Source organism: Salmo salar, chromosome 09 (genome assembly GCF_965601325.2).
Source record: "Salmo salar chromosome 09, fSalSal1, whole genome shotgun sequence".
In the NCBI taxonomy this organism is placed as follows: domain Eukaryota; kingdom Metazoa; phylum Chordata; class Actinopteri; order Salmoniformes; family Salmonidae; genus Salmo; species Salmo salar.
In genome coordinates, this window is record NC_138299.1 from 76973624 (window position 1) to 77001407 (window position 27784).

Here is a 27784-nt window from a genome sequence, read left to right on the forward strand (position 1 = left end):
AAATAATATAATAGAACAGAATATAATAACTTAATTTTTCACCGAGGAAACGTCCGTTGTGGCTAATCGGATGAGACAGTATACACATGACAAATACAAATGCTACAAGATACAAGAGTAATGACGCTATACACGTGCAGCAATAACAAAGCGTTTTTCCTCACCCGTTTCGGTAAAACGCTGAGGGATGGGGCTGGAGAAATGCAACCACTCTCAAATTCATAGATATAACTATGGATGCCAGGACTTACCATCCATGATATCAAAATTATAGTTTTGAGGTGGTATAGTTTTTGTTTACATTAATTTGTTTAAAAACATTGGAGTGAAACAAGCTTATATTTTGGGTTCTGATTGGGTGCAACAGTTGAACTAAGCTCATGGGTCATTTATACGTTATATTATTCAAGAATCAAATGGGCAAATATCATTAATTCAGAAGTCCAAAAATGGATGAAGCAACTGCACATTTCCCCTTTAAACACACAAAAAATTCGTACAGTCATCGGGGTGAAAACGCAGGGTTTTATCTCATAAAACCAAGGCAGACACTAGTAGGCTATCGGCATCAGCAGCCTGTGGGTTTTTAATAGAAATGTTGTTATTGTGACTTTTGCCGGAAATATCATGTCCGGAACTAACACGTCCGACTTGCTGCGAACTGGTTGAACGCTGTTTCAATCGCTGATTGGCGATTTAATGTATCATTTATTTGTCCCTCTTGCGTGTGCAGTTAGCCAACCAGTCGGCAGAACACGCTATTATGATTTTTTTACGTCGTTTGTTGTTTGGTCTAGTGTGCGGTCAGCAACATGATTGACAGTTTCAATATCCTACAGCTGCAAAAAGGATTATGCATTTTGATTAAATGTTGAAATATGATTTATTTCAGTAGGTGGATTTGAACATCTCTCCTTGGTTTACTCAGAATACAGGAAATCCATTGCGAATTCCTATCGATTTTAGTGCAAACATTAATATAATTATTTATTAACCACTGGTGGGTTAGGGCTGCATCATAGCCCTTTATGGTACCCCTTATAAGTAGTCCAACAACGCCTCCTAGCGGTAACCTCTCGAACAGTAAATGTGATAAACGAGGAGGACTTTGTCAGTAAAAATTGGCGCAAGGCTGGTTTGTCTGGAGCGTTGGTGGGATTATTCTTGGTTTATAGAGATATAACAAAAACAACGCTAATGATTTTGTCAGTAAAAAAACAATGAATTGACGCTTTCATTGTTGCCTTCAAATTTTCTGCGCTGTATGTTGGTCAATGGTCTCCACCTTGGCAACAGTAGATGCCCAGTCGAACCACCTTTAATCTGAATATTTGCGCTTCAAGACCGTGTTGGCATGTCACGATTCAACATCCTTTTCCTCTTCACGCTGACCTTTATTAGAGAGCTGCTGGGACACAATGAAGGTAAGATTTAGATATACTGCACTTTGACTTAGGCTATTAATATGTTTCTTTACTCACGGTTTAAACTTTGCATTAGCTTTGATGTACAACATGTATGCACATGTTATTCTATACCTGATGTTGCATAATCAGTTATGATTTGGACACTCTCAAACTATACTTTTGTAAGCTACTATAAAATCATTAATGCCAGGAGAGACAAATGCTTGCCTTGTCAGTCTCATCTATGGTCCATGATACAGTCCATGCAATGGGGAGTGAGGACATACCTCCATTACCACAGTTATAGGGCAGTAAAGAGAAAGCAGCTGTAGTGGAATCTTTAGAGGGAACTGACAGAATACAAAGAGAGCATGGGGTATTTCCTGAAAATAAACTCATCCACTCTTGTAACATTCTTTTTCAGTTAAAAAGGAGAGAGCAAAGAAGCCCAAATATGCCATCTATGCATTTTGTCATGAATAAATACATTTTGGAGGTGAATAGAAGTCCTCACTGTAGTTACCTGTGTTTGTTATCTGATGTTGGGTATGTCACCCTCTTTCAGACCCCTGTAATTACAACTCCAATCACAGACAAATGACTGAGTGTGCATGGACCAGCTGTGTCAAGGCCCTAATTTAAGACAGTGATTTGAGTCACCTCAGATCCACCCAAACTCATACCTACTGCCAGTTGATAACAAAGCGAAAATCTAGTCGGCTAATGGATTGATTCTGGCTATGTCTCACCATTGCTATTATCACACGTTCTCGTCATTTACCATTTCTCCAACTGAAATACAACGGTTGCTAATTGGGAATGGTCTTTCTAATCCTCAGCATGAGAATATATCCATTGAAGTACAGTTGGACTGCAGTGAATAGTGGGCTTGTGAAATCCACCCCCTCCAATATGACTCATTTCTCCTAGCTGGATGTTCTCCCTGCAGGATGTTCTCCCTGCAGTGGTCATTGCATGTCTTCCTGGTAAAGTAACCGTCTCACTGGGAGCTGTTGGACGTGTGCCAGGCGGGCCTCACTGTGATGCACGTTCTGTCAGAGTCTGCCTTTTTACAACCTCACCGTCATCAGGCGGCCACAGCAGCCGCCTGCATTAGTGCTATAATGGAAAATAGGCTGTTAGGATGAAGAGGTGTTTGACTACTAATGTCTACCATGATGAGACATGTTGCAAAGGATTTCCATCACTGCATAATGATTGTTGATTGTAGAATGGTTGGAACATGTTTAACTATAAAGTTGATGTTTATATTTTATTGTACAACTGCTGCTGAAATGTAAACTATCTTGAATACCGAAGAGTCTGTTTATAGACAGTAAATTTAAAGATTATCCTCACTTGGATTTGCTAACATGAGGGATACTCGGGTGATAGAAATCTACTGGCATGTTTATATGTTATTCAGAGTCAGACTAGAAACAAGGCATTTGATGAAAAGTGTTGTAACATCATTGTAACTTCTTCCAGTGGAAGTTTAGCAGTTTATTGCAAGTGCCCAAATTACTAACATTAGAAACTTTTTTGAGTTGTGTCACCATGAATTGAATTTATTGGTCTAAATTAAAAGTAATTACACATTAACTACCCCTGTAGGCTGGGCAAGCTATTCTAATATCTGAACCAATTTGTTGTTACAAATACTCAGGGATAATACTCAGCTCAAAAAAAACTAAAATCTGGCAGCCCTCTTTCTTAACGGTAGAGTCCCTTATAAATATCCTTCAAGGGATTATGTTCGTGAAATAGGCTAGACCACAAGTGAGGGGAAAGAATGAGGGTGTTAAGGGAGACCTACTGTATGGAAAGTTAGATTCAGCTCCTTGGTTTAAAGATACAGTGTAGTGCTAAGTAGGCAAAAAGAGATGTTAACAGCTTTAGACCCAGTACTAACTAGTAATTACATTCAAAATGGAGTAGGGGACTTCTGCTTGCCAGCTTCATCTGCTTCACGTGTCATGATTTCAGTGCACATTCAGAAATGTGTGCCCAGTTAAGTCATTTCCCTACACTCTTTACTATTACCTTTTACTTCCATGTGATGCTAAACACTTTTACGCTGCGATAAATGAAACGTCAGCCAACTAGAAAGTCAGTCTTTTGTCAGAGACATACTGGTTTGACTGGACTTCAGTTTTGGATCCAAACCCCTGGAGAGTTTTTTTTATTATTTTTATTTCCCTTATTGGAAATCCAGGTGTTAAATAGGAAGCTGGTTCAGGAACGGACCAGAAACCAGGTTGTGCGGAACTGAGACTTTGTGGAAAAACCATTAGCATGCCAAAATACTTTCTCTCCGGGACCTATGTTCCACTCTTCATGTTCTACATCAAAATCATTTGATATTCATCACAAATAAGCAAATAAATACAAAAGTAGGTTTATGAGTGGGAAAGAACAATACATATTGTCCATCAAATCAAATCAAATGTATTTATATAGCCCTTCTTACATCAGCTGATATCTCAAAGTGCTGTACAGAAACCCAGCCTAAAAACCCAAACAGCAAGCAATGCAGGTGTAGAAGCACGGTGGCTGGGAAGAACTCCCTTGAAAGGCCAAAACCTAGGAAGAAACCTAGAGAGGAACCAGGCTATGAGGGGTGGCCAGTCCTCTTCTGGCTGTGCCGGGTGGAGATTATAACAGAACATGGCCAAGATGTTCAAATGTTCATAAATGACCAGCATGGTCAAATAATAATAATCACAGTAGTTGTCAAGGGTGCAACAGGTCAGCACCTCAGGAGTAAATGCCAGTTGGCTTTTCATAGCCGATCATTGAGAGTATCTCTACCGCTCCTGGTGTCTCTAGAGAGTTGAAAACAGCAGGTCTGGGACAGGTAGCACATCCGGCGAACAGGTCAGGGTTCCATAGCCGCAGGCAGAACAGTTGAAACTGGAGCAGCAGCACGGCCAGGTGGACTGGGGACAGCAAGGAGTCATCATGCCAGGTAGTCCTGGGGCATGGTCCTAGGGCTCAGGTCCTCCGAGAGAGAGGAAGAGAGAATTAGAGAGAGCATACTTAAATTCACACAGGACACCGGATAAGACAGGAGAAATACTCCAGATATAACAGACTGACCCTAGTCCCCCGACACATAAACTACTGCAGCATAAATACTGGAGGCTGAGACAGGACGGGTCAGGAGACACTGTGGCCACATCCGATGATACCCCCGGACAGGGCCAAACAGGCAGGATATAACCCCACCCACTTTGCCAAAGCACAGCCCCCACACCACTAGAGGGATATCTTCAACCACCAACTTACCATCCTGAGACAAGGCCGAGTATAGCCATAAGTATAGTCCATAACTACATTAGTGGCTAACAAATGGTTTTATTTTGTTTTATGCCTTGTTGCTATGACTGATCAGAGCTAATAAGTCTGTCATTAGTTTCAGGCTCTGGAACCACACTGCACAGCAGCTACAATGAGGTTGTTCCAGAGGAGGAGTACTATACTCCCCGACTGGACTACAGGAGTAAGTAAGGAGAACCACACAGTCACAACATTAACATTTGGAATAAGCTTGTCATAATGTAAGTGGACACTTACACTGAATTGGAAATCTACGTACCCCACATCACTGTTTTGAAATCAGTATCTCTTGATGTCAATTGGGTCTGTAGCACACTGGTCTTGGCGCTGTGTTCCAGTGTGTGATTAAACAGTGTTGTTTCGATGCAGATCCAAGATGGTGTCACTTTTTGAGCCTGGCAAATGGGGATGTGACCTGCCACTCCCCCCGTGGAGGGAACTACCGCAGCACCCTGGGCACCCGCTGTGAGATGACCTGTGACCGTGGCTACAAGCTGCTGGGCAGAACCTCTGTGCAGTGTATGCCCAATCGCCGTTGGTCTGGGACCAGTCACTGCCGCCGTGAGTACAGGCTGAATACAGACAGATACATGTCATCTATTGTTAATGAAAAAGGACCTAAGTTTTCTTTAGAAAAACCTCCATAGGAGTAATTTGTATCTCTTTTTGACTATGGTGTGTTGACTCCACAGAGGTTCGTTGCAACACGCTGCACCTGATCTGGCACGGCACGTACCACTGCACCCAGGGATACATGGTGGACTCCAGGTGTGATTACATCTGTGAGCCGGGGTACCGGATCGAGGGGGACCACTCTCGCACCTGTCTGGATAGGGGGTCCTGGAGTGGGGCAGAGCCCATCTGTGAAGGTACAGCCTACACAGTGCCTCCAGAAAGTATTCACCTTGACTTATTCCGTATTTTGTTGTGTTGCAGCCTGAATTCAAAATAGATTATATCTATTTTTTCTCTCACCAATATACACACAGTACCCCATAATGACAAAGTGAAAACACATCTTTAGAAATGTTTGAAAATGTATTGAAAGATAAAATACAGAAATATCTCATTTACATAAGCATTCACACCCGAGTCAATACATGTTAGGAATCAGCTTTGGCAGCGATTACAGCTGTGAGTCTTTCTGGGTAAGTCTCTAAGAGCTTTGCACACCTGGATTGTACAATATTATTTTCAAAATTCTTCAAGCTCTGTCAAATTGGTTGTTGATCATTGCTAGACAACCATTTTCAAGTCTTTCCATATATTTTCAAGCATATTAAAGTCAAAACTGTAACTCAGCAGCATTCACTCTCTTCTTGGTAAGCAACTCTTATGTAGATTTGGCCTTGGTGTTTTAGGTTATTGTCCTGCTGAAAGGTGGATTCATCTCCCAGTGTCTGGTGGAAAGCAGACTGAGCCAGGTTTTCCTCTTGGATTTTGCCTTTGCTTAGCTCTATTCCATTTATTTTTTATCCTCAAAAACTCCCCAGTCCTTAATGATTGCAAGCATATGTTTGTTTGTTTCTTTCATAGGCCAGGGCAGCTTCCCATGGGCATGTCTCCCACAACACAAACACAACACAGATAGATACTCATCTAGTGCCTCTCTTTCCACGTTTCATTTCCTTCTTTCGTCTTTGACTCAAGACCAAAACATATTTCTAATCTTCAAAGTTCCCTTCCCTCAAGAGGAATTGATTCAGTTGACCAAGACCAACAGATGTTAACATTTAACAAAAAAAAGTATATATTATTGTTCTTCACTGGTTTACCAAACTGATGTTGTTTCAGATCATGATCCTCCAAAAATAAAGTGTCCCATGTCCCGGGTGAAGGTCGCAGAGCCTGGGAAACTAACCGCCAGAGTGTCCTGGGACCCGCCGGTTGCCACGGATACTGCTGATAAAACATTAGAGTATGTCAGTCCTTTTTTACTGCCTTTTCCCCTCTCCTCTTCTTCCCCTTTGCTTTATCTGGAGGTGAAACGTGTGTTTTTTTGTGTCTGTTTGCAGTGTAATGCTGATAGGCCAGCGGCCAGATACCAACTTTAAAGAGGGGATAAACATTATCCGGTACACAGCACACGACCAAGCCGGGAACAGGGCTGCCTGCAAGTTCATTGTTCGGGTTGAGGGTAAGACATCACTGTCAATGTCAGACGCAATGACCTGACATTTGGACTAGAGCAAAACCCGTACTTACAGGACAAACACATTACACAAACAGACATTCAACGTTCAATTGATACATTTCATCATGCAACTAAATACTAAATTATTTTTTACTGAGTATAAATCTAATTCCATTCATAGACAATCAATCATATTTCCCTTATGGAGAACTTCTATAAACCCTTTATAGACATCCAAGAGTCATCATATTTCAGTACTGTTAGTGTGTACTGTTCAAAGATGGTTGCTTTGGGCCCTTATTCACATAGCATCTCAGAGTAGGAGTGCTGATCCAGGATCAGGTCCCCCCTGTCCATATGATTTTACTTATTACGATCTAAACGACATAACTGAACATAGATCAGCAATTACTTTGTGAATACAGGCTCTGCTCTCTCTCCCCCCAGTCAGGAGGTGTCCAGTCCTCAAGACCCCTCTCCATGGTTACCTCACCTGTGACTCTGATGGGAACAACTACGGGGCGGTGTGCGAGTACCACTGTGACGGGGGCCATGAGAGGCGGGGGACCTCCAGCCGAGTCTGCCAGTTCGACCGCAGCTGGACTGAGGCCCCCGCCGAGTGTGTCAGTTAGTATTGAGAGCCAATGACAGAGAATTACCTTCTGAAAGACCATCTGGTTTGTTGTGTTCGCAATTTAACCCATACATGTAAAGTGATTACACCAACAATACACTGTTTTTTTTATTGTGTGCGCACGCATGTAGCAATGGAGTTTAAAACAGATGTGAACACAGCATCTGCCCTCCTGGACCAGTTCTATGACAAGAGGAGGCTTCTGATTGTGTCAGCACCTAACGTAGCCCATGGAGACTACAAGCTCCAGAACCTTATGGTGCAGGTGAGTCAAGAGACTGTATTCAACAGCGCCAGAACCGTAATGTGTCATTGGTAAATGGACCGACTGATCTATATTGAGTAGTTCTTTAGGAGGCAGGGTGATCTATAGATCTGTTAGTCTCGACTCACCTTTAAAGTCGTTTGCAATGTCATACACGCCCAGAAAGACAGCTGGATGGTTAGGGCATTATCTGCTAGTGAGGGAAATTTTGCACTCAACTTACTTTTCCTTAGGAACGAAGGACTATGTGGAAGGTAAGGCTTCCACAAGAGAGCGCCACTGCTAGCTACTACGGGATTTAATACAAATGAAATATAAGCAGCTTGTTTTTATGATTGTGACCATGCTTGGGGTGTTTTCATGCCTAGAAGGCAGATTGTGGTCTGGACCTACGACAAGTGACGGTGATTGAGCTGCTAGGTTCCCCCCCTCGAGAAGTGGGCCGCATCAAGGGACGCCACCTGGACACTGAGGTCATCGAGGGTCTGAGGTAAGGGGATCTCGCATAATCATCTTGGCTGCACTCCATCTTCAGGCAATCAAATACACCATCACTGACTTGACACTAAATGGTTATCTGGTGCTGTGTGTTGTACAGGCAGGCTTTCCGGATCTCCAGATCCTACTTCAACATGGTGCTGTTGGACAAGGATGGTTTGGACCACGAGAGATTCATCACTCCCACCACATCCGATGAGCTCTTCTCATACATCGACGATAACCTGTTGGATGAAGAAGAACGACGTCGGCTGGAGTTGCACAGAGACTACTGTGACTAAGACAGTGGTTTGGGGAGGTCAGACACTTATGTAGATAGCGCAGAGGAAAAAGCTTTGCTATGTAGAGATACAATCATGGACACCGGGGTAGCCCAGAATAGAAAGAGAAACAAGCAGGTAACAGCTCTGGTAGTGAAATGTTTCCACTGGCTGATAGATAATGATCTGATAGATTTAGCGGTAGCCTGTTTTTACAGGTCTAAAAGTATAGAAACGTATGTACGTATCTTTTTTACTTCACTACCCATACTGCACTGTAACAAACGTGGATGATTACAGGTTTAGGCATTTCACATATTTATTAGGTGAATGAATAAAATATTTGATACAGTCATAGCAGTGGAGGCTGCTGAGGGGAGGATGGCTCATAATAACGGCTAGAACGGAGAGAGTGGAATGGCATCAAACCATGCGTTTGATGTATTTGATACCATTCCACTTATTTCGCTCCAGTCATTACCACGATCCTGTCCTCCCCATTTTAGGTGCCTGTGAGCCATAGTAGAAGCAAACTTGACTCAAGTTACAGTATGAAAGATAATGACATTTACTTTCAAGACTATAAATAAGAGGATAGAGGTTGAGAAATAAAAATGGGTCACTTTTAGTGCAACTGATCATATTTACATACATATTTCAATGTACCACATGCTTGACATCCCTATCACAGGTACAGTAGTTTTCATTTGATTGCCATGAAGCACCACACAAAATATGATATGGACCAAAAATGGACACCATTTTTCAGTGCCTTCGAGTGCAACAGAGATTCAGCCTGAAACTGAAAACCCGGCAACCCCCATGAAGCACCATAGTTAATAATTAAATGGTTTTCTGATCATGGATGGAATTTAGCTTGAAGAAATATGTGAAACAAATGTCAATTAAACATGAGTTGTTGAATTTGATCAACTCTTTGGTTAGTGCGGTTTATGATTTTAAAAAGCATTTGCATGATTAAACACACAACCTTGCATTCAAACGTATCATTTCATATTTCTGCTAGCAAATACCTGAAGACCTCAGATGAATTTACTATATATGCTTTCAAAAGCACTTTTTTTTTTGGTGCTTGCAGTTAGACACAGCTGTGATAGTCTTTTGGTTACAGATAATAATGGTGATAAAAAGTTGAGGGATTGCCCTTTGTCAATTGCTCTTCTCTCAGGTTATGAGGTGGAGTCCTCACTTGCTCTTGTTCTTGCCCATAGAGGAGCGTAATGGAAGAGAGCCCTCTGCCCACGAGTCAGGGTATTGCATCATCTTCTGCCACAGAGACACCTCCTCCCCTGTTGAGTCCGCCTCCACTTCCTCCTTGCCAACCTTCAGTGTGGCTGAAAAGTAGGGCAACAGAAATGCAGTGAACTAAAGTAGGTCTGACCTGTCCACACAATCAGGAGCCCTGAGCATAGTGTGAGATTTGAGATTTCACTGCTTTTGAAGCGATTTTAATGATGGGCCGACTGCCTATCACCAGAGGGGGTAACACCAGAGGAGGTAGCCTGGCAGGCAGGAGCATTGGGCCAGTAACCTGCTGAATCAAATCCCTGAGCTGACAAGGTAAAAATCTGTCGTTCTGCCCCTGAGCAAGGCAGTTAACCCACTGTTCCCCGGGCGCCGATAACGTGGATGTCAATTAAGGCAGCCCCCTGCACCTCTCTGATTCAGAGGGGTTGGGTAAATGCAGAAACACATTTCAGTTGAATGCATTCAGTTGTACAACTGACTAGGTATCCCCCGTTCCCTATTAGATGTTTGACCTCTGAGGTAGCTTTTCTTTACTACCAACTTTAACATCGGCAAAATAGGTGACCTGCAACAGAATGATAAATATTGAATCAAATATTTAAAAACGGAAGAGCAATACTGCCGATGGTTACTTCCCTACCATAACACTTCCCCTCCATAAATCAACAAGGTGTTGTGTCATTACCTGTGCCGAGTCGAACCCCACCCAGGAAGTCATTACTGGAGATGGCCTCCCGGTCCCACACAGTCAGCTCCAGACACATCTTACTCAGCTGGTCCAGGGTCAGGTCTTTGTACACAAATGTGTGGTCGTAGTGAGGGTTCAGAGTCTTCTTCACCACCGGAGTCTTCCTCTTAGTGGACTTGGACTTCGATGGCAACAAGTATCTAGGGTTAAAAGCATAATGTGTGAAAACTATTACATTTTGATGAAGGCTAGGTGGCTGAACAATGTTTTTAATTCTAGTAATCAATAAAGTATGTATTTTTATTAAAATGAGTGGGAGTTGCACCATCTCCTGAGTGAGAATGATGAAACAGAAGAAATTCATCATCTCCGAGTGAATGTGAGGATTTAAAGTGATATGCCAAAAGCTAACCCTTTCACAAAGGAATCCGACGTGTCCCCTGCTTTCATTGCCGTCAGGTTCTTGGCCTCTTTGATCAAGACGTGCAATTCCCCTCCCTCCTCCGTCTTTGACTTGTTGCCTAGAGAAAGAGTCTTGCCTAGGGGGGGGGATAATGGTGTCAGACAGCCACTGGTAAGGATTTGAAACACAGACAGTGCCGACTGAGCTTTTCTGTTCCTCTGTTCTGTCGACACTGGCAGTCCTACCTTTAGTCTTCTCGGTGGGTGGTTTCTTAGTCGAGACATACTTCAGGGAAATCACCAGTTCTCCTTTGTACTGAGAGAAGGCAGAGGACTGCAGTGGTGATGCCTATGAAGAGAAGAACAGTCGAGGTAAAACCACTAGACTACAGGTTAGTAATGTATACTGTAGATTAGAAATACATTTAAATGATTGTGCAGGGCCTGGAGTTTGTTCCAACCATGAAACCTGATCAGGAACAACTGTGAGCCCTAGTGATGATGGCGACTACTCAGGCTTACTTTTCCCATGAGCGCCACACACTCCTCGTGTTGGCTGTCAAGGTCCCTGCAGTCCAGAGGTACCTCTACCTCTCCCAGGAAGGCATTACGGCCCAAGCGGTCATGGTGCCAGACAGAGAGCTGGAGGGAACGAGTGAGCACCTGGGAGCGACTGATGGAGAACTGGAGGAGAAGGGAAAAAGTGTGAGGGAGTGGCAGGACAATGTCAACATCAAACCCTTCCCTCACTGATCCGTGAAACAACATCTTTAGAGTTTCTCCTTCCACCCTCTCTGGCCTTCACATCCGAGTTCCCTGTTCTGTATACTCAGTGAATTAAAAAAGGGCAGAAACAAAATCAATATTTGTTTGCCGTTTACTGAAAGCAATAAACTCTTTATCTTGAATGTCAACATCAATCTTACTGCCTAGTGAAGGTGGAGGCATTATCGACTTAATGACCAGCCATTGAGCCAGACAAGTAATAAGGGATTTGTCCACAGCCCAGGTTCATCAGTGTCCATCTAATTCTACTGCAGTTCCAGAGAGTCCATCACCTTTAGGGTCTCATTGTAGGTGGGGTCCACTGTGTTTCGTTTGATGCTGGTTTTCTTTTTACCCGTGCGAGACTTGTCAGGGAGAAGATAGCACTTGACATACCTGCAGGACAAAACAACAGGAGAATTATATTTTTCAACACGTTAAAGCCCCCATGCAATCTTGGTAATTGTATTTTTTAAATCATCACTATATGTCAAATCACTGTGTGTGTTTATTTAATGAAAATAACTCCAAAATATATGTTTCATCATTCATTTCCCTGAGCCTCCTTTGGCCCTTGAAATTCTCACTCAAATTTGAATGCATTTACATGCCAAGCCCTGATTGGCTGATATGATGTCTAGAGCCCACCCCCTTAGCCAGATGAACAGTCATTAGTGTATTATAATCAATCACATTGTGATGTCATGATAGGGGCCAAAAGTTTCATACTACCTGAAAAGGCTGAAATTCCAGGCATTTTCAAATAGCTCTTACACAAAAAGGCACTATCATAATTTTCAAAATGTCTGTGTTATTTTCACCCTCACAGTGTATCATCAAAACAACTGTAAAGCCAGGTTTTTAAGTACACTGCCCCTTTAAAAAGAGTTCAAATTAATATTAATAGTCCTACAATTAGGACTGGTATCATCATAGCCCTACCTTCAATACTGATAAACTATTTTGACTACAAAAAATGTCTGCTTACATTTCCAGAATAACATTTATCATTTTTATTCTGTTGAATTAAATGTAAAATCTTCCCTTTGGAACTCTGATAATGACCTCTGGGTACATCGAAAATGTTGTAAACAGGACAGGGTCTTATCTAAGATGATCTACGTTATGTCATACAGTAATAACACTGAAGTGTGTGTTTAGAGTAAACAACAGGATTACTGGGAATCATTTTCTACAGCGCTGCTCATCTACTGTCATCACTTTAAGGAGTGGGGGTGTACTCTCACTGTTGGCAATGATATAATGCATCCGAATAGTGTAAAACAGCTTAGTTGAAATACAATTCCAGATAGGCGTCAACCATTACTTTTATCCATCCTGTGTTTTCAGATGGGGGGGATATGAAGGAGAGGAAACAAAAGGAAGAAGCATCTTAACACTATTGAGATGCACCCATCATTTCCTACTGAGACAACTATTAGACCCTAGTCCCGAGAGGACACTCACGGGTTGGAACGCTGGCGTGTGGCGTCCCCGTGGGCCAGCGAGCGGCACTCCTTGACGAGGACGGCCAGGCTATGGGTGGTGTCATCGTAGCTGAGAGAGAACACGATGTCCCCGCTCACCTCCACGCAGTCATAATCTCCTGCCTCACTGTAAATACTCATCAGACTCCCCAGTGTACTCTGCGGTGGACACACACACAATTCACCAAGTAGCTGTTAGTAGGTAGTTCAACTGCATTGATATTGGATACAATTCTACAACCTGGATGAGAAAGGTAAACGTAGCATATCCAATCAAGAAACAAACTTGTTCCTGGAAAGGCACACAAACGAGGCTGAAACTGTGACAATTAAAGTCAGGTCACAGTCAAATTTTCCTGCCCTGAGGCATTTTTGAGCTTGAGCCTTTGTTGCCATGGTAACTTAATTAGGCAGCAGCTCAACACACGAACAAGGATATCCTGAATTGTCTCAAAAAAGTTGTGTGGTTGCCTTATCAATTCTGTTTCTAAAAATATCTTCAGGGACTAAAACTGGCATCACACACACTAACTAGAACATATGAAAATAAGATAAGTGAGAATCACATGCATTTACCTTGGAGCCGCGAAGATTTGAGGTACTTGAGCCCACTGTCTTTCTATGGATGCTCACCAAGTTATCAATGTCCTCATCATCCTCCTCGTCATCCTGCAATGTCAACAAGCACATTTGAACTCATGTAAAAGACAACGCAACTGCATTTCTCATCAATACTAAGAAGTATTTTATAGTATAGTGAACCATTATGCCTCAGTGTATTATGAGGAAGTGGGCTTCTGCTCACCGGCACATTGAGACCAGGCACAGACTTGCTTCTGTCACCCATAGAGCCCTCCGATACTTCCTTACGCAGGTCCAGCACAGATGTGAATTCTGATTGAAACCCATGAAGACATTAAATGAGCATGTCTTCATTTACTCAAGCAGGCCTGAAGCCCTTAAAAAGAACATTATTTAATTATAGCTTGGGAATCAGAACTACTGAGACGACCGACACACAAGAGTCTCACCAGAGGGTTTCTGACCTTGTCTGACGCTCTTCTTGAAAAGCCCGTCGTCTTCCAATAAGACAGACCCTGTGCAGGGACTTACACTACGACGATTCACTATGGAGGACTATGGAAAGAGACAGGGGTTACAGTCAGGTGTGACAGTATAATATGTATTGGCTGGAGACATGAGGATGACAGGGTTAGGGTCAATTCCATTTTTTACCAAGTGGACTTTTTACTTCCCAATTTGACTGTGCTGAAATGTAACTAATCCCAACACCTGATAGATGTGTAAACTCACCGTGTCTAAGTTGGAGCTGTGGCTACCTGTGCTTTCTACTTTGACTGGAATACTGGACACACTGGAACCTGCTGGACTGGACCGACCTGTGCTCTTCTTCTTCCTGGATCATAAACACCATTCATAATGAGGATGCATCCCAATAGAAGTCTCGTTAGCATGTAGCGCTAATGCCATAGGCCTATTTTTTGGGATGTAGACTTACGTTGGTAAGAAAGGAGTCCCAAGAGAGGGCTCCGTCTCTGTCCTGACAGTGTTCAGGCTGGCTTTCTCTGCAGATTTAGTGTCACTGCGCTGGTGCTGTGGCTTCTTCTCAACTGCCACTGGTTCTTCTGAAACTTTGTCTGGCGGGCTGTGAAAATAACAGTGTCAAAGTTCTACTGAGTTCAAACTCCATCCACATATGACAGTAACTGTGTCACACTCTAATGATGGTGACGCCTGTGTTGTCCCCCCAGATATAAAGAGGACTCACTACTTGTTGGAGGCCGCTAGGTCCATCAGTCTGGGTCGGGGAACAGGGATGGTCGGCTGGCCGGGTTTCAACTCTGTACTCTTCAACAGTTGCTCTCCCATGGTCTCCCTCTTCCTCACTAAAACAGAACACAGAGCTTTAGCATGACAGACAACTGGTAACATGCTGTCAGTGGCTTCATTCATTCATTCAGACAGGGAATAAATTACTTTTGATTGCATTTGTAGGAAGTGCAATTCAAAAAGTACATGAACAAAAGCTATGCAGTAATGGAGCTTCCCACGTATCAATATTGAAACTGAGTAGAGGAATTAGGATAATTCCTATGCTGTCACAACATTGACATTTCATTCTGTACCAGAAGTGAGAGTTTTTAAGTTTCCAACTGAACAGAGCAATGCCCACATCAGTTTCCTGGACTCACATGGGGACCTCTTTTTGAGGGAAGCTCTCACTATGTCGTGTCCAGGGGTGGTGGAGAAGCGGTTGACTCGCTGGTCATAAAACCAGTCTCCAGTGCACTTCTTTAGATCACTGGAGAAAGTCACACCACACATTGTTACCACCACGTTAACACATCATGGATCAAATATATGGACCAAACCCGAAGAGTAACATGCTGACATTGCAAAAACTCTGCACTGTTGTCAAAATAGACAAAATTCGACACCAGTTTAGAATGCAACAGATATGCATAGCGGATCCACATCATGTAAACCCGCTTAAATCCTTGTTCTCTCCTCGAGCAGCATTCTACAGCGAGATGCTTTAAAACATATGATATCACGCTTTGCATATAGATTTCCTCCAAACAAAGGGATCCTGGTCATGCTAAAGGACAGGGTGGGGTAACATACAGTACAGAGAAATGGGACTCTTACGCCTCTTTGGCACACACACTGCACAGCCAGGATCCATTGGGGCGCACTGCGCGGCAGTTGCGGCACACTTGGTGTTTACATGCCCTACATTGGCTGGAGCTGGCAGACAGTCGACCCAGTGGTTCCTGGCAGCGACCGCAGCTGCGCTCACTGTACCTCCCACTGCTGCGCTTGGCCCCCTTCCTCTTTATGTCCAGCAGCTCTGTCTTTAGCTTGCTGAAACACAGGGAAGGAAAACGTTGGTTAGACCCTTGCCTGTTGGTGTCGGTGTTGAAATCTTTGCCTAACTGGATGTTGAAAGTCTAAAAGTGACTTCCTCCTTCATCTGCACTGATGTGAAATACTAAGCCGATGAGGTGAAAGATAAATTCCCACCAGCATCCACTGTATTGCTTTCACCTGTCCTGTTTTTTCAGATCTGTGCAGAAAAAAGGAAATGAGACAAGGTGAGGAGGAAGCCACTTTAGGACTATTGAGATGCAGCTGGGGAGGAGAGTTCTCACCGGACACGCTGCTCCTCGGTCTGCCTCAGCTCCTCGTCCCGCCGCAACACCTCCAGGATCAGCTCCCGCTCCGAGTCGGTCAGGAAGGCCATGTTGATCATGTCTGCAGCCTGTGGCATGGCACCTCCGTCCCAGACTAACCTCCTCAGGGATAGTCAGCCTAGACCAGACAGACTCCTGCTAGCCAAAGAGCAGACCAGGGCTGAGTTCAGAAGGCATGAAATGGGAACATGTGATTTTATCTCTCTATAAGTTGTCCTTTATGCCTGAAAATGCTTTTCTCCTGCTTTACCAAGCACTGTAGCTACCATTTAAAAATCACTCTCATGATGTCATACTAGATACCGTAGAATTCTATATTATTCTACAGTATCTTACTCACTTAACAATGTTTACTGACACCAAGACCAACAGGCGAGGGTCTAACCAACGTCTTCCTTCCCTGTGTTTACATATCTGGTATTACTCATCTCATGTGTATATACTGTTTTCTATACTATTCTACAGTATCTCATTCACTTAATAATGCTTACATAGCTTGCATTACTTCTCATATGTATATACTGTTAATTTCTATACTATTCTACCTTAGTCCGTTCCGCTCTGACATCGCTCGTCCATATGTACAGTTGAAGTCAGAAGTTTAAATGTATTTGGCTAAGGTGTATGTAAACTCAGTTTTTCCACAATTCCTGACATTTAATCCTCATAACAATTCCCTGTCTTAGGTCAGTTAGGATCACCACTTTATTTTAAGAATGTAAAATGTCAGAATAATAGTAGAGAGAATTATTTATTTCAGCTTGTATTTCTTTCATCACATACCCAGTGGGTCAGAAGTTTACATACACTGAAATCGTATTTGGCAACATTGCCTTTAAAATTGTTTAACTTGGGTCAAACGTTTTGGGTAGCCTTTCACAAGCTTCCCACAATAAGTTGGGTGAATTTTGGCCCATTCCTCCTGACAGAGCTGGTATAACTGAGTCAGGTTTGTAGGCCCCCTTGCTCGCACAAGCTTTTTCAGTTCTGCCCACAAATTTTCTATAGGATGAGGTCAGGGCTTTGTGATGGCCACTCCAATACCTTGACTTTGTTGTCCTTAAGCCATTTTGCGACAACTTTGGAAGTATGCTTGGGGTCATTGTCCGTTTGGAAGACCCATTTGCGACCATGCTTTAGCTTCCTGACTGAGGTCTTGAGATGTTGCTTCAACATATTCACATATCTCCAAAAAGTACGATCTTGGTCTCCATGTGCAGTTGCAAACCGTAGTCTGGCTTTTTTATGGCGGGTTTGGAGCAGTGGCTTCTTCCTTGCTGAGCGGCCTATCAGGTTATGTCGATATAGGACTCATTTTATGTTCATCTCTAGGAGACAGAACGCGTCTCCTTCCTAAGCGGTATGATTGCTGCGTCGTCCCATGGTGTTTATACTTGCGTACTATTGTTTGTACAGATTAACCTGGTACCTTCAGGCGTTTGGAAACTGCTCCCAAGGATGAACCAGACTTGTGGAGGTCTACCATTTTTTTCCCTGAGGTCTTGGCTGATTTCTTTTGATTTTCCCATGATGTCAAGCAAAGAGGCACTGAGTTTGAAGATAGGCCTTGAAATGCATCCACAGGTACACCTCCAATTGACTCAAATGATGTCAATTAGCCTACCAGAAGCATCTAAAGCCATGACATCATTTTCTGGAATTTTCCAAGCTGTTTAAAGGCACAGTCAATTTAGTGTATGTAAACATCTGACCCACTGGAATTGTGATACAGTGAATTATAAGTGAAATAATCTGTCTGTAAACAATTGTTGGAAAAATTACTTGTGTCATGGACAAAGTAGATGTCCTAACTGACTTGCCAAAACTATAGTTTGTTAACAAGACATTTGTGGAGTGTTTGAAAACTTAGTTTTAATGACTCCAACCTAAGTGTATGTAAACTTCCGACTTCAACTGTATATAGTCTTAATTCATTCCTACTTAGATTTGTGTGTATATGTTGTGTAATTTGTTAGATATTACTGCACTTTCGGAGCTAGAAGCACAAGCATTTCGCTACACCCGCAATAACATCTGCTAATCACGTGTATGTGAGCAATAAAATGTGATTTGATCACAGCGAAAACCAGTCTAAATCCCATCTAATCCCAAACATCAGCAGCACTGAAGATGGAGTAAAACTGACACAGGCTTCTTTATCCCCAGCTAAAGTCCATTTGATGGAGGCGCCACTTTCAGTACATAAGCCACGACCTCACCTAAAGGTGCAGGCTACTCAGACAGAACACAGCATGACAGTGGACCCCTGCAGGAGAGAGAGTGTGTTCAAACAGTGGAGGGCTTGCTATGAGGGGAGAGGACGGAGACAGGTAGCGAACCCATGAGCGGAGGGCTTGCTGTGAGGGGAGAGGACGGAGACAGGTAGCAAACCCATGAGCGGAGGGCTTGCTGTGAGGGGAGAGGACGGAGACAGGTAGCGAACCCATGAGCGGAGGGCTTGCTGTGAGGGGAGAGGACGGAGACAGGTAGAGAGCAGTAAACAGTACAGGCAGGAACGCCGGCAAACGGGTGGCGAGCAGGCATTTACCACAGCACTTTTGATTTGGTGTAATAAAAAAATGTACGCAAAAGCGTTGAAAACAGGGACTATGTGCTTCTTATCAGAGTGCTGCAGTTTGTCTGTGTGTTTTTTATTTTACCTTAATTTAACAAGGTAGTCTAGTTGAGAACAAGTTCTCATTTACAACTGCGACCTGGCCATGATGGTCACACTGCTTTGATCTAACAACAACACAGAGTTACACATAGTCAACATACATACATACATACATACATACATACATACATACATACATACATACATACATACATACATACATACATACATACATACATACATACATACATACATACATAGTGTGTGCAAATGAGGTAAGATAAGGGAGGTAGGCAATAAATAGGCCATGGTGGCAAAATAATTACAATTTAGCAATTAAGCACTGGAGTGATAGATGTGCAGAAGATGAATGTGCAAGTACAGATACTGGGGTGCAAAGGAGCAAAAAAAAATAATAATAATAAGAGTATGGGGATGAGGTAGTTGGATGGGCTATTTAAAGATGGGTTATGTACAGGTGCAGTGATCTGTGAGCTGCTCTGACAGCTGGTGCTTAAAGTTAGTGAGGGAGATATGAGTCTCCAGCTTCAGTGACTTTTGCAATTCCTTCCAGCAGAAAACTGTAAGGAAAGGCGGCCAAAGGAGATGTTGGCTTTGGGGGTGACCCGTGAAATATACCTGCTGGAGCGCATGCTACGAGTGGGTGCTGCTATGGTGACCAGTGAGCTGAGATAAGGTGTGGCTTTACCTAGCAAAGACTTATAGATGACCTGGAGCCAGTGGGTTTGGCGATGAATATGAAACGAGGGCCAGCCAACGAGAGCATACAGGTCGTAGTGGTGGGTAGTATATGGGGCTTTGGTGACAAAGCGGATGGCACTGCGATAGACTGCATCCAATATGCTGAGTAGAGTGTTGGGAGGCTATTTTGTAAATGACATCGCCGAAGGCAAGGATCGGTAGGATAGTCAGTTTTACGAGGGTATGTTTGGCAGCATGAGTGAAGGATGCTTTATTGAGAAATAGGAAGCCGATTCTAGATTTCATTTTGGATTGGAGATGCTTAATGTGAGTCTGACAGGAGAGTTTACAGTCTAACCAGACACCTAGGTATTTGCAGTTGTCCACATGTTCTAAGTCAGAACTGCCCAGAGTAGTGATGCTGGACGGGCAGGCAGGGGCAGGCAGGTTCGAGCAGCGATCGGTTGAAGAGCATGCATTTAGTTTTACTAGCATTTAAGAGCAGTTCGAGGCCCCGGAAGGAGCGTTGTATGGCATTGAAGCTTGTCTGGAATGGTGTCGTCTGCGTAGAGGTGGATAAGAGAATCACCAGCAGCAAGAGCAACAACATTGATGCATACACAGAGAAGAGAGTCGGCCCGAGAATTGAATCCTGTGGCACCCCCATAGAGACTGCCAGAGGTTCGGACAACAGGCCCTCCGATTTGACACACTGAACTCTATCATAGAAGTAGTTGGTGAACCAGGCGACGCAATCGTTTGAGAAACCAAGGCTACTGAGTCTGCCGATAAGAATGTGGTGATTGACAGAGTCGAAAGCCTTGGCCAGGTCGAATACAGCTGCACAGTATTGTCTCTTATCGATGGCAGTTATGATATCGTTTAGAACCTTGAGTGTGGCTGAGGTGCACCCATGACCAGCTCGGACACCAGACTGCATAGCGGAGAAGGTACGGTGGGATTCAAAATGGTCGGTGATCTGTTTGTTAACTTGGCTTTGAAAGATATTAGAAAGGCAGGGTAGGATAGATATAGGACTGTAGCAGTTTGGGTCTAGGGTGTCTTCCCCTTTGAAGAGGGGGATGACCGCTGCAGCTTTCCAATCTTTGGAGATCTCAGACGATACGAAAGAGGTTGAACAGGCTAGTAATAGGGGTTGCAACAATTTTGGCAGATAATTTTAGGAAGAGAGGGTCCAGATTGTCTAGCCCTGCTAATTTGTAGGGGTCCAGATTTTGCAGCTCTTTCAGAACATCAGCTATCTGGATTTGGGCAAAGGAGAAATGGGGGAGGCTTGGGCAAGTTGCTGTGGGGGGTGCAGGGCTGTTGTCCAGGGTAGGGGTGGCCAGGTGGAAAGCATGGCCAGCCGTAGAAAAATGCTTATTGAAATTCTCAATTATCATGGATTTATTGGTGGTGACAGTGTTTCCTAGCCTCAGTGCAGTGGGCAGCTGGGAGGAGGTGCTCTTATTCTCCATGGACTTAAGTGTCCCAGAACCTTTTCGAGTTTGTGCTGCAGGATGCAAATTTCTGTTTGAAAAAGCTAGCCTTTGCTTTCCTAACTGTCTGTGTATATTGGTTCCTAACTTCCCTGAAAAGTTGCATATCGCGGGGGCTATTTGATGCTAATGCCGTACGCCACAGGAGGTTTTTGTGCTGGTCAAGGGCAGTCAGGTCTGGAGTGAACCATGGGCTATATCTGTTCCTGGTTCAACATTTTTTTGAAAGGGGCATGCTTATTTAAGATTGTGAGGAAAGCACTTTTAAAGAATAACAAGGCATCTTCTACTGATGGAATGAGGTCAATATCCTTCCAGGATACCCGGGCCAGGTCGATTAGAAAGGCCTGCTCGCTGAAGTATTTTAGGGAGCATCTGACAGTGATGGGGGGGTGGTCGTTTGACTACAGACCCATTACAGATGCAAGCAATGAAGCAGTGATCGCTGAGATCCTGGTTGAAGACAGCAGAGGTGTATTTGGAGGGCAGGTTGGTTAGGATGATATCTATGAGGGTGCCTGTGTTTACAGATTTGGGGTTGTTCCTGGTAGGGTCATTGATAATTTATGTGAGATTGAGGGCATCAAGCTTAGATTGTAGGATGGCCGGGGTGTTAAACTTGTCCCAGTTTAGGTCACCTAGCAGCATGAGCTCTAAAGATAGATGGGGGGCAATCAATTCACATATGGTGTCCAGGGCACAGCTGGGGGCAGAAGGTGGTCTATAGCAAGCAGCAACAGTGTGAGACTTGTTTCTGGAAAGGTGGATTTTTAAAAGTAGAAGCTCAAATTGTTTGGGCCCAGACCTGGATAGTAAGACAGAACTCTGCAGTCTAACTCCGCCCCCTTTGGCAGTTCTATCTTGTAGGAAAATGTTATAGTTAGGGATGAACATTTCAGGGTTTTTGGTGGCCTTCCTAAGCCTGGATTCAGACACAGCTAGGACATCCGGGTTGGCTTAGGGAGGAGGCTTCTAATGTTAACATGCATGAAACCAAGGCTTTTACGGTTACAGAAGTCAACAAATGAGAGGGCCTGGGGAATGGGAATGGAGCTAGGCACTGCAGGGCCTGGATGAACCTCTACATCACCGGAGGAGTAGGATAAGGGTACGGCTAAGGGCTATAAGAACTGGTCGTCTAGTACGTTTGGGAAAGAGAGTAAAAGGTTTCTGGGTGTGGTAGAATAGCTTCAATGCATAATGTACAGACAAAGGTATGGTAGGATGTGAATACAGTTGCGGTAGACCTAGGCATTGAGGGACGATGAGAGAGGTATTTTCTCTAGAGACATCAATTAAACCAGGTGAGGTCACCGCATGTGTGGGAGGTGGGACAAGAGGGTTAGCTGAGGCATATTGAGCAGGGCTGGAGGCTCTACAGTGAAATAAGACAATCTCTAACAAAACAGTAATGGACAAGGCATATTGGCTTTAGGGAGAGGCATGCATAGCCGAGTGTTCATAGGGTCCAATGAGTAGCTGGACAGGCTGGAGACACGGCAATTCAGACAGCTAGCGGTCCAGGGCTAGCATAAGGGCCTTAGAGGGACGTCGCAACGGAAGAGGTCTGTTGTTGTAGCCCCCTCATACGGTTATGTTGGCAGACCAGTCGTGATGGATCAGCAGGGGTCCGTGTAGCAAAAGAGTCCAGGCCAATCGGCAAAATAGGTATAGTAGCCCAAGAAATTGACTGATGGACCACTTAAGCTAAAAGTCCGGTATTCTCTAGTCAGCTAGCGGGCCACGGCTAGCAGGCTAGCAGATGGGCATTCAGGGGACGTCGTGACGAAGGAGCCAGTTGAAAAAACCCTCGGGCAGATTATGTCGGTAGTCCAGTCGTGATGGATCGGCGGGGCTCCGGATCGGCAATAAAAGGGGTCCAGGCCAATTGGCAAAATAGGTATTGTAGCCCAATGAGTGGCTGATGGTCCTCTTCAGCTAGCCGGGAGATGGGCCTAGCACAGGCTAGCTCCAGGCTAATTGGTGCTTGCTTTGGGACAGGGACATTAGCCAGGAGAAGCCAATCGGATAGCATCTAGCTAGCTGCGATGATCCAGGTGAATAGGTTCAGAGCACATTGGGTGAGGCAGGTTGCAGGAGAGTATGTTGAAGTTGGGGTTAATAAAAATAAATATATGCGAAGAAAAAAGATACATGAATATATATACACGGGACACGACAAGACGAAGACAAAAGACGTCTGACTGCTACAGCATCTTGGATATGCGTGTGTGTCTTGACTAATCAGATTCAAAGTAATCAAAGGTCGGGCTTGGCGCATGTCTACAGAAAGCAGAACACTTTCCTTCCGTTTAGCAAACGGGAAAATAACTCACTTCCGACAGACACAAGCAAACACTCTCTACAGTAAGAGCCTACACCTAAACATAAGCGATCTGACATGCTGAATCAGTCTGATCAGCTGGAGGCCTATGTGCCCGGTCCCATCTGGCCAGCGAAACGAAGCGGTATAGCCTACGCCAATTTATTTCTGTTAAGAGAACATTTGAATATTCAAAACTTCTGTCGGCTAAGCTACCTAGACCTTTTTAATCCGAAAATTTGTGACTGGAATTAATCAAATGAACAAATAGTGATGACATGTGCATTAACACAGTCTAGCCTGTGTAACTTTTTAATTATAGGCTTACACAGGGTTATAATTTTTTTTTAATTGGGCACCGCCCATTCCCATCGCTGGGCCTACATGATGCAACCCTGCATATAGCAAGCACTGCCCTGTTAGTTATATTGTCCAATCACAGCTGTCTCTTTGTCTCCCCTGTTAGTCTAGTTTTAAAATAGAATACATATGAACAAATACAAGGTTGCTGCAGTTTGACAGGGTTTTCAAATCAAATTTTATTAGTCACAAATGCCGAATACAACAAGTGTAGACCTTAGAGTGAAATGCTTACTTAGAGCCCCTAACCAACAAGGCAGTTTAAAAACATACGGATAAGAAGAATAAATAAAAGTAACAAGTAATTAAAGAGCAGCAGTTCATCCTCCCTACAAGGCAATACATTTTTCCAGGAGTTAAAACTCTGTGACCCAATTAGAAAAACTCTCGTAGACCATATAAAACCGTTTTTTTTTGCAAATGATTAATCACTATTTGATACCGTTCACAAAAATGGACTTTAAAGTCAGAAAGGCACTTTCTCATTGGCCAAGTCAACCGTATATTTTGGTTGCCTGAAAAAAATGGGAAAATAGTTTACACGCAGAACTTAAACAGGCAGGATATTATGTTTTACTGGCCTGCTACATCAGACACGCAACTTTTGCAGAGCATGAGCGCGCTGGCTCCACGAGAGGCATGCGCTACTCGAGCATAAAATTATTATTTTCCAGATTTCGACATGAAGCTCACGCCTGACGGGACGTGACACTAGACACCATCGCACGGTGAAACAACGGCTTCACAAATGATTTTCAATGGAAGGAAAGTGGTGAGAAGCGGAGTGGGCAGGGACTGTTGGGCGAAGCAAGTATGGGCCAGGGAGCTGAATAGGGCGGGACTAAAGTTGGGGAACCTGAACTTTACGCAAACCTTTTCCGACGTTGCTGCACGAGTAACCAATCAAAGCTCACCATAGCTTCCAGCCCCCACTAGATTGGCTGACAATGGTTGCTGATACGTAGCCCTACCTGACATGCTTGCTAGCACCCGCGAGGGCGAAGCTAGAACAGTTAGGTGAGTTACCGCTATATAGTGTATCTCAAATCAAACTTTATCACATGCGCAGAATACAACAAGTGCAGACCTAACCGTGAAATGCGTACTTACAAGCCCTTAACCAACAGTGCAGTTCAAGAAAGAGTTAAGAAAATATGTACCAAATAAACTAAAGTGACAAATTATTTTAAAAAGTAACAATAAAGAGGCTATATAAAGGGGGTACCGGTACCGAGTCAACGTGCGGGGTACAGGTTAGTCGAGGTAATTTGTACATGGAGGTAGGAGTGATGTGACTATGCATAGATAAACAGCAGCAGCGTACAAAACAAATAATCCTGGGACTGTTTGATTAATTGTTCAGCAGTCATGTTTTGGGGGTAGAAGCTGTTAAGGAGCCTTTTGGTCCTAGACTTGGCGCTCCAGTACCGGTTGCTGTGCGGTATCAGAAAAAACAGTCTATGACTTGAGTGACTGGAGTCTCTGACAATTTTTGAGGCCTTCTTCTGACATCGCTTAGTATATAGGTCCTGGATGGCAGGAAGCTTGGCCCCAGTGATGTACTGGGCCGTACTCACTACCCTCTGTAGCGCCTTACGGTCAGATGCCGAGCAGTTGCCATACCAGGCAATAGGATAAAGTGATAGACAGACAGACAGACAAAGGAGTGTGTTAATGGATGGTGTGACCTTTCCCCTCCTCTAGCGAGCCTCCATGCAGAGAGGCTGCTGCTGCCACAGTGCCAGCCCGTCAAAAGCCTCTGACTCTGCCTTGCTGGAGTTGGCTGGGTAATAAGGGAGATGGAGCTGACAAGCAGACAGACAGCACAGTGATCTAGCTTAGAGCCAACACCCTGAGATGACCGTGCTGCAGACAGAACAGGGTAGAGGTGGACTAGTGGACGATATAAATCTCCCTAGCATTTCACACCAGGACGTACAGTACTGTGTCAATCCCACTGGATTAAACACCAAACTATAACACCTACCTACAACAAACTAAGCCTATAACTTTGTACTATGCCTGAGTGGCGCAGCGGTCTAAGGCACTGCATCTCACTCAGTGCAAGAGGCGTCACTACAGTCCCTGGTTCAAATCCAGGCTGAATCTTATCTGGCCGTGATTGGGAGTCCCATAGGGCGGCGCACAATTGGCTCAGCAGTGCCGGGGTAGGCTGTCATTGTAAATAAGAATTTGTTCTTAACTGACTTGCCTAGTTAAATACAGGTTAAATAAATAAAAATGACATAATGTAGAAAATCTTTTGCAGGGAAAGAAAACAGGCCGGCATATTTCTCAAAGTAGATCTTGTGCTTTTAGAGTCTGACACAAACATAAATCAACATGTTTTACATAAAGATAGCCTTTTTATTTCATCATGTCATCCTATGGTAAAATAGCAAAGAACGTGGGAAAATAGTCTCCAGCTAATCTTATTTTGACAGACACTGGCACACACATATACAGTATTGGGAATGATAAAGTAGGACTAATAGGATCCTTGTGTTTTTAAACCCCATAGGGAACCTCTCTGTCCGGGTGAAAGGTTGCTTGGAGGAATGGGAACAGGAAAGGAAAAAACAACACGAGCTCAGCATTATCGCAGGGTCCCACCCTCTAAGGACACAGAACGGCGGGTGGAAAGCACTGGTTATACCATTTGTTTAATCCTGACATCAAGCCTGTCATCGGCCATGTTCCAGTCATGAGCTTCAAGCTCCAGTTGAGTCCAGCGCCTCAGAAGACGTTGAATAATGTTGAGAATGAGTTGAAGAAACAGGAAAAACACACTTCTTGATTTCAATCATTAGCATTCAAAAGGTCACTAGCACAGGGTTGTTGTGCTATGCTATGTCACTCGTTGGGGAGGAAACTTCGTCATTGTTTGAACGCTTGAGGCTAATCGACTCACGCTTGAGTAGTGTACAATACCTGTAGGGCAGCTCAGTTCAGAAGGCTGTTTATGTCAAGGAAATTGTATGAATAGCAACGTTAGTTGGAATTATGTGGTTGTAGGAAAATCTCCACTAAAAGTGCTTTTTCGGGGAATTTTGTGTTTATAGGCTATATATAAAAAAATGAATTCCAATTGAACAATCCATGAGAATAGTATAGTATGTGCAATTTCCTGGACAGTTACTCAATATGGAATGTATAACAAAATCTGTCGTCACCTTATTGGGCAAATGGTTATTTGGCTCGGCTTGTAATATCTAAAAAATAAAGTAGGGCTATAGGGTACAACAAAACAAAATGTAGCTTAAACAATTTAATGGATTTAATGTTTAGTGTTGGCAACACATCCAGTTTTGAAAAAAGGAGAGTTGTTTATCATCACACATGATCTGAAGACAACCCGACATAAGAAATGCATCTGAATGAGTGAACGCACATATAGTTCATGTTAGATAAAAGGTATTTTAGCAACAGTCCAGATTGTTTAATTACCTTGAAAAAAAACGCAAACTTTACTCCGACTGTGATCCGAATCAATTCACCACTTTATTTCCACAATCCAGGAAGGGAGGACGTAAAAAAAAAAAGAGATTATAGGCGCGTTTTAGAGCAGACTGATAGCGGGCAAAACAAGTGGCATATAGTTTCTGCGCAATGTTGATGAATGGAGTATAGTAAAGAATTCCAAAGAGAGGTTTCCCGTATCAGGAAGACGTCTTCAGCAATTAACTGTTGTGCGTAAAATAACTTTCATTTAAACTGTAATTAAATATAACAGTTTGAATGCATGTTATAGATCAGAATGAATCACGACAAACTCAACGTACCTCTCTACCCTTTGCAGCAATGTGTCGTCTTGACTCCTTCCCAGTCTACCTCCCCGTCTCTCCTTCCTGTATTCTGAAACTTGACTTTCAGCGTTGGTGGTTAGAAACCTAAAATCCCGGAAGATATGGAACGGTTGTG

General features: G+C 43.6%; 2 protein-coding genes across 6 annotated transcripts; one reads left to right on the top strand and one right to left on the bottom strand.

Moving 5' to 3' along the window:
- The first annotated feature begins 111 nt into the window (after positions 1 to 111).
- LOC106611708 (sushi-repeat containing protein X-linked 2) lies at positions 112 to 9465 on the top strand. 2 transcript variants are annotated; one of them, XM_014212203.3, is made up of 10 exons: positions 112 to 1424; positions 4822 to 4908; positions 5115 to 5306; positions 5438 to 5614; positions 6540 to 6663; positions 6761 to 6882; positions 7327 to 7506; positions 7645 to 7778; positions 8147 to 8268; positions 8377 to 9465. In XM_014212203.3, exons 1-10 carry the CDS (start codon positions 1355 to 1357, stop codon positions 8555 to 8557), a joined length of 1389 nt encoding a protein of 462 aa, XP_014067678.2. In that variant the 5' UTR covers positions 112 to 1354; the 3' UTR covers positions 8558 to 9465. The 2 variants fall into 2 exon arrangements, with proteins under 2 accessions (XP_014067678.2, XP_014067679.2); XM_014212204.3 differs by having other exon boundaries at positions 8150 to 8268.
- On the bottom strand, positions 8838 to 27784 carry LOC106611707 (synaptotagmin-like protein 4). 4 transcript variants are annotated; one of them, XM_014212200.3, is made up of 17 exons: positions 27646 to 27784; positions 16321 to 16497; positions 15818 to 16033; positions 15361 to 15470; positions 14937 to 15054; positions 14667 to 14813; positions 14462 to 14564; positions 14194 to 14284; positions 13953 to 14041; positions 13724 to 13816; positions 13128 to 13306; positions 11954 to 12056; positions 11418 to 11579; positions 11142 to 11244; positions 10906 to 11032; positions 10491 to 10693; positions 8838 to 9891 (listed from the first exon to the last, which is right to left on the bottom strand). In XM_014212200.3, the coding sequence occupies exons 2-17, from the start codon at positions 16437 to 16439 to the stop codon at positions 9743 to 9745; spliced, it is 2112 nt and encodes a 703-aa protein (XP_014067675.1). In that variant the 5' UTR covers positions 16440 to 16497; positions 27646 to 27784; the 3' UTR covers positions 8838 to 9742. The 4 variants fall into 4 exon arrangements, with proteins under 4 accessions (XP_014067675.1, XP_014067672.1, XP_014067673.1 ...); XM_014212197.3 differs by having other exon boundaries at positions 14179 to 14284; XM_014212198.3 differs by having other exon boundaries at positions 14179 to 14284; positions 16321 to 16500; positions 27646 to 27753.

What these genes read in the sequence shown, in the direction of transcription:
- LOC106611708 (XM_014212203.3), top strand. Translation starts at nt 1,355, where the DNA reads ATGTCACGATTCAACATCCTTTTCCTCTTCACGCTGACCTTTATTAGA. An exon ending in GCTGCTGGGACACAATGAAG is followed by an intron (nt 1,425 to 4,821) that starts GTAAGATTTAGA and finishes GTCTGTCATTAG; the next exon opens with TTTCAGGCTCTGGAACCACA. An exon ending in TCCCCGACTGGACTACAGGA is followed by an intron (nt 4,909 to 5,114) that starts GTAAGTAAGGAG and finishes GTTTCGATGCAG; the next exon opens with ATCCAAGATGGTGTCACTTT.
- LOC106611707 (XM_014212197.3), bottom strand. Translation starts at nt 16,439, where the DNA reads ATGCCACAGGCTGCAGACATGATCAACATGGCCTTCCTGACCGACTCG. An exon ending in AGTGTGTGTGCCAAAGAGGC is followed by an intron (nt 15,471 to 15,817) that starts GTAAGAGTCCCA and finishes GACTTTCTCCAG; the next exon opens with TGATCTAAAGAAGTGCACTG. An exon ending in CTAGCGGCCTCCAACAAGTA is followed by an intron (nt 14,814 to 14,936) that starts GTGAGTCCTCTT and finishes TTATTTTCACAG; the next exon opens with CCCGCCAGACAAAGTTTCAG.